This window comes from Rhagoletis pomonella, unplaced genomic scaffold, assembly GCF_013731165.1.
Source record: "Rhagoletis pomonella isolate Grant_MI unplaced genomic scaffold, Rhpom_1.0 Rhpom_scaffold_00003, whole genome shotgun sequence".
Taxonomy (NCBI): Eukaryota; Metazoa; Arthropoda; class Insecta; order Diptera; family Tephritidae; genus Rhagoletis; species Rhagoletis pomonella.
Genome location: NW_023458557.1, coordinates 52,388,805 through 52,398,409, shown reverse-complemented (window position 1 = coordinate 52,398,409; position 9,605 = coordinate 52,388,805). Strand labels below are relative to the sequence as shown.

The window sequence follows — 9,605 nt, the reverse complement described above, 5'->3', positions numbered from 1 at the left end:
TCAGAAAGAAGTTCGTTTTCATGTATGCACTATTTCGGTTTTTGTCATATGCATTACTTCGGTTTTGAGTCGAAACTGTGCATGTATGCATTACTTCGTTTTTCTCATATGCGTTATTTCGGTTTTCAAACGAAACTGTGCATATATGCATTATTTCGGTTTTTTTCATATGCATTATTTCGGTTTTCAAACGAAAGAGTGCATATGCATAATTTCGGTTTTTGTAATATGCATTATTGCGGTTTTCAACCGAAACTGTGCATATATGCATTATTTCGGTTTTTTTCGTATGCATTATTTCGGTTTTTTTCGTATGCATTATTTCGTATGCACAGTTTCCATATGCACAATTTCAGGGTGCCATTTCGATACGATACCATATCGATACTTTTGGCATTCGATACCGATATTTTCTACTCGATAGTTTCAAAACGATATTTTTTGGAATCGAGTACCAGAACCCTAGTATCGAATCGAATGTCATAAACTCACATTCCAACACTGAGGGAAAACCTTTTAGAATAAAAAAACGTGGTCAATTGAAAAAATACTCATATGAAAGAGCACCAACCCAACTCGTTTTAAATTTGAGTATATACGTTATCAAATATGTGGTTGTGAAGTGCACAGATGATTTTTCGTAATTAAGAAGAAAAAAATTAATTTTATGTTCCGTCTGATGGTAATTCAACCCGGACCCTCTCGGCCGCAACCAGTCAAGCGTCTTTGCACACTCAGCTACAGCCATACATGTAAAGGTGTTTTCAAATGTTGAGTTTGAATCAACATCACAGCGCGCGATTAGTGCATTTAGTCTGTTCCAATAGCAGTCCGGTTTACAGGATTTAGTCAGAACTTACAGGAAGTCGTTCCTATTGACATAAAACCTGTAAGTGGGAACACCTTTATAAAAAAAAAAATGCCACAGTTTTGCACAAAGTTTTGAAAGTTAATTTTTACATTTCTGTTGTAATATGAGCTATGTTTTTATAAAAAGTTTGCGAAAAGAAATTAGAATAAAAAACCTTGCATACATGGTGAAAAGTTCTCTGTGTCAATACATTCTCACAACATTTTCAACTCTAATAATGGACTTAGAACTCTAATAATGGATTTATTAAAAAATAATTTTGTTATTTCATTATCGCGTTTTTGAACTCAATAAAATATGTATGCTGATTTGCTAATTATAAATTAATTTAATTTTTAATTTTTTGCATCACAAAAGATTTGAAAATAGACTGAAAAGGACTTGAAAAAGACTCGAAAATGTTTAGAAATACGAATGAAAAATGACTGGGAAAAAACTCGCAAGTGATTTGAATTACAATTGAAAAATGACTCGAAAAAGGCTCACAAAAGCTTACAAATACGCATAAAAATGACTCTCAAAAGATAGAAATGCAACTGAAAAATGACTAACAAAAGACTCGAAAACGATTAGAAATAGAGCTTATTAATTACTCGAGGAAGACTCGAAAGTGTTTAGAAATACGCCTGAAAAGTTATTCGCACGATACTCGGAAATGATTGTAAATACGACTCGAAAAAGTGTCAAAAATGGTCAGAAAAGTGGGTAGTAAAAGACTCGTGAAGAAGAGTCGCGGCCAGGGTACCATTTTCTTTTATGATCAGAATATGAGCGCATTTATGATTATTTTAATCGCGGAGAGGATGCAAAAAATACTCGAATATGATCAATAATTTCAGAAAATGCTGGGTGGGTTCTAAAGGTGGGTTATAGTGTTATTGATTTTTAAGTACATAGTTCAATAAGTGTCATGTTGTGGAATCATTATTGTTTTCAGTTAAATTTGATAAATAAATTGTGCTATGCCTGCAATAAGAAGGTTGAATATCGGTCGGCGCGGTCGTACTGCCAATACAATGAGAAATTATCGGACACGTCAAGTCGATGATGAGCGTACAACTCAAAATGAATTGAATCGACAACGAATGTTGCAAGTACGATTGATGCAGACGCAGGAAGAGGCAGCGCTCGAAATACAGTCGATAGATTAAGAATGAGACGCAATCGGGAGATTGCAAATCGATCAGCTGACAATCGCACCAATCGTAATGCCAGTAATCGACGGCGAAGGCAAAGCTGCGCCCCAACAAATCTGCAACGTGCTGCGTTCCACTACGACTCTACGATTGACTATAGTGCGGAAATATCCATCTCTATGGGATCTATGAGCGTCGTTTGTTCTCATTGTAAGGCAATCAAATTTTGAAATGAAGCCGCCGGATTATGTTGTGCAGGTGGCAAAGTTAAATTACCGGCATTGATTCCTCCACCCGAGCCTTTGCGTTCATTAATATCAGGAATAGGAAGTGATTCGAAACACTTCCTGCAGAATATTCAGACCTACAATAAATGCTTCCAAATGACTTCATTTGGCGCTACGCACATAATAAGAGACAATTTCAATCCGACGTTTAAGATAAGCTCCGGTTAATTTTGAAATAACTTAACCTTCAAAATGGGAACATATGATTGAATTATATAATCAATTCTTATTAGTTAATAGCCGTGTTCTTTTACACACATATTAATCTGCGCTTAAATTTTAATATTCTATTCAATAGTAAAATAAACATGAAAGAAGGAAAAATAATAATTCATTCAGTAGGTAAGGTTAACTCCGCCCACTGATTCCATATGGGTATTTCCATGATTTCGGACGCGACATTAGTACGACTTAAGAGCTAAGTAAATCGTATAGTAATGGAAGTGACTTACAAAAAATTGTGCCGATGGAGAGCACCAGGGTTACATATATGCAAAGCTTAATAGCTGAGAACGATGCAGTCAACTTGAAAAGATTTTCAGTCGTGGATGACCTTTTCGTAGAAATGCCCATATGAATTAACGAGTTCATATATATAATAGCTTTGTGATGCTTAAAAATGGGAGAAAAATAAATAGAAACATCACACATTGGTTTAACGTCTAAATGACAAGTTCAAGGTCAAATTTACCATAGAGCAAACGCAGAAGCTCAGCAACGCAGCGCTCATTATTCCAACACGAAGCGCGAAATTGTCCAACAAAGTGCAAGCATTACTTCATGAGCACAATGAATTGATTAGAATGTTTAAGACGGATCTAGATCGGATGCCGTCTGATAATTATAAGATTGTGATCCGAGCTGACAAAACTCCACCCGAAGAGCATGCAGGTCGATTCAATGCACCGACAATAGCCGATGTGGCTCTAGTGATTGTTGGAGAAAACGTGCAATCAAGAGATATTATCCTTGAACGCAGAAGCGACAATTTACAACGAGTGTCAGAGACACACCGGTCGTACGATGCTTTGCAGTATCCATTGTTGTTTTGGCAGGGTGAAGATGGATATCATTTCACAATTAAAATGATAAACCCTTCAACTGGTGAGTAACGTTATAAATTACTGCATAAATCATCCATTATATTCATATTTGTTAAAGTGTAGGCATCGAGTCGAACAAAAAAGTAAGCGCGATGAATTTTTACGCCTATCGAATGATGGTTCGTGAAAATGACGATAACTACCTTCTGAAATGTCGCAAGCTATTTCACCAATATGTCGTTGACATGTACGTTAAAATCGAAACCGAGCGCTTGACTTTTATAAGTTGCGTTCTGAAGAGTACATTCATCTTCGTGATGCAATCAACATAGACGGTAATGCTAATAATGTTGGTCGAATGACGATTTTACCAGCTACGTACATTGGAAGTCCACGCCACATGCATGAATATGCACAAGATGCGATTACATATGTTCGCCTATACGGGCGCCCAGATTTGTTCATTACTTTTACCTGCAATCCCCAATGGAAGGAGGTAAAAGACGTTCTATTTCCGGGCCAATCGTCACTAGACCGTCATGATATAACGACACGTGTTTTTAAACAAAAATTGAAATCACTTATGAATTTAATTGTAATCAGCCGTGTATTTGGCGAGACACGTTGTTGGATGTACTCAGTTGAGTGGCAGAAACGTGGGTTGCCACATGCCCACATTCTAATTTGGTTAGTTGATAAAATAAGACCCAATGACATTGATGACGTTATTTCAGCAGAAATTCCTGAGGAAGCGGCTGATCCAGGATTGTTTGCAGGGGTAACAAAAAACATGATTCATGGCCCATGCGGACGACTGAAACCCAACTCGCCATGCATGATCGATAGGAAATGTTCAAAGCGATATCCAAGGGCGTTGATTGCTGATATAACCGGAAATGATGGGTATCCGTTGTATCGTCGTCGATCCACTGATTTTAACGGAAAATCTACCACCTTGAAAATAAATGGACAGGATGTTGAAGTCGACAATCGGTGGGTCGTACCTTATTCGCCATTATGGTCTAAGGCGTTTAACGCTCATATCAACGTGGAATACTGCAATTCTGTCAAATCAATTAAGTACATATGCAAATATGTCACAAAAGGACGCGACATGGCGGTTCTCGGTGTTACTGGTACAAATACGAACGACGAATTAACGCAGTACCAATTGGGACGGTATATTAGCAGCAATGAAGCGATATGGCGAATTTTTTCATTTCCCATTCATGAAAGGTATCCTATTGTGGTCCATTTGGCAGTCCACCTCGAAAATGGCCAACGGGTATACTTCACAACGAATAATGCAATTCAGAGGCCAGAAATTTCACCATCTACAAAACAAGTTTATTCGCGACGTGCCGAACCGACCCATTTGCAAGAACGTTGCTTTACGCTGAAATGCCGCGATATTACACGTGGAATCAATCTTCAAAAACATTCCAACGACGCAAACAAGGAACGCCAGTTGCAGGCCATCCGGGTGTCTTTTCAACAGATGCGTTAGGACGCATTTATACAGTGCATCCCAGTAGTGATAAATGCTTTTATTTGCGTTTGTTATTAGTTAATGTTCGTGGACCGACATCGTTCATATCTGTGAGAACAGTGCGCGGCGAAGTGTTTGCAACATATCGTGAAGCATGCCAAAAGATACAATTGCTGGAAAATGATATGCATTGGGAATATACGTTAGCTGATGCAGTACAATCATCTTATCCACATCAACTACGGACGTTATTTGCAATCGTGATATCGACATGTTTTCCTTCAAACCCCATCAATTTATGGGAAAAATTTAAGGACCATTAGACCGAAGATATTTTACATCGAATGCGCTGTGCCACTTTATATCCCCAAATAGAAGTGTCAATGGATGGTTGTTTTATTTACATTAAAGTTTAATACAAATGTATATTTTAGCAATTGTACTGATTTTAAACATTTTTAAATAAGCAAAAGTAATTATTAAGAGAAATTTAATGTTTATCAGACGTAGTAATTAAAAGTTGATTGACTCCGCTAGCGACCCGAATACTACTGGCTTCTCGGCTTTTCTAAGCAGGGTTGCCAAGCGTGACAGCTCGGCCTATCCTGAAGGGAAATCGTCCTCGATTTCTTCGGAGTCGGTTAAATCGTCGTCGAGCTCAGGACTGCTTTCGCACCAAGGTTTAATTTTGCTGGATTCAAAGATGGAGCAGAATTTTCGTGCTTTGATTTGTAAACCCGGTATATCCTCAACCATATATCGGTCTTTATTTAAGATTTTTGCGATGCGATACGGACCTCGGTATTTAGGTATTAGTTTACGCGATTCACCGGTTGCGGGCGGCTCTTGCTCAATAACCACGAGATCGTTTTCTTTAAATACGCGCGGTGTGGCACGTTTTGCGTCAAACCGTTTTTTCTATTTCTGTCTTTCGCGTTCAACATTTTCATTTGCTTGATTTCGCTTATCAACAATATTTACCGGATTTTCGTAATCAGTCGTATCATGATGCACCGCGGCTAGCAATCGGTTGTGTACTATATCGCGAAGGTTGAAATCAAATATAAGTTCATTAGGACTAAAACCGCAGTACTGTTTTTCTGAGAGTTTATAGTCCATTGTAAATTCTTTCGGGTTTTCAGTTGATGTACGCAAAAAGTTCAATATTGTCTGATTCGCGCGCTCGATTTGGCCGTTTGAACGCGGTGTTCGCACAGCAGTTTTAACGTGTTTTATATCGTTTTGTTGGCAGTATAGTTCAAATGTCTTGGAGGTGAAAGCGGTACCTCTATCAGTGATTACTTGCGACGGTAACCCGAAATATGACGTAATTACATTTAACACGGTTATAACATGCGAAGTCTTTGTATCGCGCACTGGTTTAACAATAAAAAATTTAGAAAACGCATCTGATATGGCAAGGATGTAATTGTTGCCTTTTTTACTGCGTACGAATGGACCTAAATGATCCATATGGATTACGCGAAATGGTATCGGTTCGAGACTGTCGTAGTGTAAGTTACCTTCAGTTTTGCCTGAACGTGCTTTTCGGTAACAGCAGTCTATACAAGCGGCTATATAGCTTTTGACATATTTTCGAATTTGCGAAAACCAAAATGTTTGTCGTATGCGTTCAATAGTTTTATCGACGGAAAAATGACCAATTTGATCATGGCACAGTTGAACAACACGCCATCTTACTGCTTTCGGCACCACGAACTTTAGTGCACTATCTTCTTTACGGTATAGTCGATGATTGTGAATTTTATATTCTTTGCGTAACTCAGGTTCACGTGGCGACTTAGTTTTTCCACTCAGAATAGCGATGATTTCGTTTAACACAGGATCTTGCAGTTGCATTGTGTACAACCAGTCGTCTACGTTTGGATCTATCTTCATTACGAACCCAGCTGGTTCAACGTTACCTGCAGGTTGATCTGGTTATCTGCTTAAGGCATCTACGTGAGCTAAAGAGCTTCCAGAACGATGCACGGCCTCAAATTCAATTTCCAGAAGTTTCAGCCACCAACGCGCAATTTTCGACTTCAGTTCTTTGTTGTCGCGAACTTTAGCAACTGCTGAGCAATCAGTAACCAGTCGAAATCTTCTGCCCAACAGGTAGATGCGAAAACGCTCGAGAACCTCGACTACGGCCATCGATTCTAATTCGTAGGAGTGGTAGCGGCTTTCTACATCGGTGCAATGTCTGCTGTAGTATATTACAGGCTTCCAGTTCTTACTGTCTTTCGATTGTAGTAACACACCGGCAAGACCAACGCTGCTTGCATCAGTGTGTACTTCGTGTTGTGCCGTAGAATCAAATAAGGCTAAAACAGGTTCATTCGTCAGTATCTCGATGATTTTAGAAAAAGCGTTTTTCTGTGGTTCGTCCCGAAAAAATTTATTTTCGTTGGCTTTGTGTGTCAAAATCGTAAGGGGTTTCGTTAGCAATGCGTAATTTGGCACAAATTTCCTAAAAAACCTAGTAAGTCCAAGGAATCTTCTTAATTCGGTGATATTCGTCGGTGTTGGGAAATTTCGTATGGCCGATACTTTTCGTGTTTCCGGCGTTATACCATTTTCATTTATGATATGACCCAGATATTCGATCTCGGGTTGCAAAAACTTACATTTCGATAGACGCAGGGTTAATCCAGATTCTCGCAATAAACCGATAAACTTCTGGAGTCATTGCAAACCCTATTCTATTGTACGGGTAGGAATGATGACATCATCGAGGTATGCGAGTACTTCGCCAGGCTTCATTTTAACTATCAGTTTATTCATCACAGCCTGAAACATGGCTGGAGCGTTGACTAAACCAAACGGCATACGATTGTACTCGTAGTGACCGTCTGTTGTTACGAATGCTGTATACTTCTTACAACTTTCACCAATCTCTATCTGGTGGTAACCCATACGCAAATCTAAAGAAGTAAAGAACTTGTTACCTGCTAGTTGCGCATAGTGTTCCTCCATTATTGGCATTGGTCCGTTATTTTGTTCAAACAGCGATAATCAACGTAGAGACGGTGTTCTCCATTACTCTTTTCAACTAGCACGACTGGAGAGGCGTACAGTGAGTCAGACGGACGTATAATGTTGTTTTCAAGCAACTCGTTTATAATACTGGATATGATTTGGACCCAGTTCGGAAAGTTTCTCCGCAAACACTTCGCGATTTGTATTCAATATATTTTTCAGCTTGTTACTTTCGCTTGCATTACCATTTGTTACATTTGTAATATTTAATACTTTTTCGAACTTACATTGACCGCTTTCAATTATGAGACGCGATCCATCACGACACAAACTATCTGTACCCAGCAACACATTCTCACTTAACAAGTCATCGTTTACGACCAACATGTCTGCTTTATATTTTTCGTTATCAATCTCTAACAATGCATTTAGTTTACCGTTACACACAACCTTACCACCTCCAAAACCATTTAGTGTAACATAACATGGGATAACTTCACCCAGCGATTTGCAGAACGTTTCCCGTACGAATGTGCTGGTACTTCCCGGGTCAATAAAAGCGTTTGAATTATGTTCATTAACTTTAATTGGTTTAATTATACCGTTTTCGCAAATTATTTTATTTTCAAGCGTTTTACCAATTGCACGGATATCGTTTTTGGGTTTTTTCGGACAATTTTCGGTTTTGTGATTAGTGCGCAAACACTTCTCGCAACGCTGCTTTTTTTGAGGTTCGGGGCACTTTAATGCGTAGTGACCGAATTTAAGGCAGTTATAGCACTTCACATTTTCAAACGTTTTCGAAACACGATTTTCACTTGGGGTGGTATTCGTACTGTTTTGTGGGAAATTTTTCGGTTTATACTGCGTTACCGGCTTGATTTCGTTAAACACACTGTAGTTGTTAATATCGCGTAACAAGTCATTGCACCGCACATAGTCATTTAATATTCTCCTGCGTAAGTCAACATCATTAATACCGTTTATGATATGAAGGGCGATGGCATTTTCCGACAATCCACCTTTCATACCAAGAGAATACATCTTATAATAGTATTCTTGTGGAGATTCATTCGTCGATCGCTTTTGTCGTGACAACTTAATGTGTATTTCGGCCGTGTTCTCGGAATGCGGAAAATCGTTTAAAAATCGCGAAACAAATTGGGACCATGTCATAAAAATCTCCGGCAGCGAATCAACCCAAAGCTTTGCCGACCCTTGCATCTTTTGCTGCACTGCACATAACAACATACTTTCATCCCACCGGTATGCGTTTTTAAGCATTTCGACCCTTTTAACAAATTCAGTTGCATTCAGTGAAGAATCCGATATGGGATTAAACGATGGTAAAAGGTCTATTATGTCACGTATTTTATAAACCGGATTATAACTATTAATTGGCGGATATGCTTGCTGGGGCGTTTGCAAGTGCGTGAATGGAACTCTATAAGCGTTCATGTTTAGGGATGCAAACGATGCATCGATGTTTCTGAAACATCGATAACATCGTCCAAAAAACCGATGTTTACCATCGATATTTGAAAATTACTCAACATCGTAAAATTGGCGATATATCGATGTCAATTTTAACGATGTTTTAAACATCGACTTTAGTTTCGGTTCAAAATTGCCATTGCGTTCACATCTTTATGTTATATTCTTTGGGCTCTGTCACACGGTCAGTATTTATTGACGTGATCCAAGTATCGCGATATTTATTGACGGTGTAGTATGCAGTATTGATGGATCGTGATCCATATCGCAAAATTTCTAAAAATTTTGAAATCTGGATCGCGG

At 38.6% G+C, this 9,605-nt stretch overlaps 1 protein-coding gene across 1 annotated transcript; it reads left to right on the top strand.

The window, feature by feature from the left end:
• The first annotated feature begins 3,695 nt into the window (after positions 1 to 3,695).
• Positions 3,696 to 5,149, top strand: LOC118736293. Its single transcript, XM_036466391.1, has 3 exons — positions 3,696 to 4,516; positions 4,574 to 4,839; positions 4,905 to 5,149. Exons 1-3 carry the CDS (start codon positions 3,696 to 3,698, stop codon positions 5,147 to 5,149), a joined length of 1,332 nt encoding a protein of 443 aa, XP_036322284.1.
• The last annotated feature ends 4,456 nt before the right edge of the window (positions 5,150 to 9,605 follow it).

Coding starts and splice junctions, on each gene's coding strand:
- LOC118736293 (XM_036466391.1), top strand. CDS start 3,696: ATGACGATTTTACCAGCTACGTACATTGGAAGTCCACGCCACATGCAT. Junction 4,517..4,573: donor ACGCAGTACCAATTGGGACG/GTATATTAGCAG, acceptor CATTCATGAAAG/GTATCCTATTGTGGTCCATT. Junction 4,840..4,904: donor GGTGTCTTTTCAACAGATGC/GTTAGGACGCAT, acceptor GTTTGTTATTAG/TTAATGTTCGTGGACCGACA.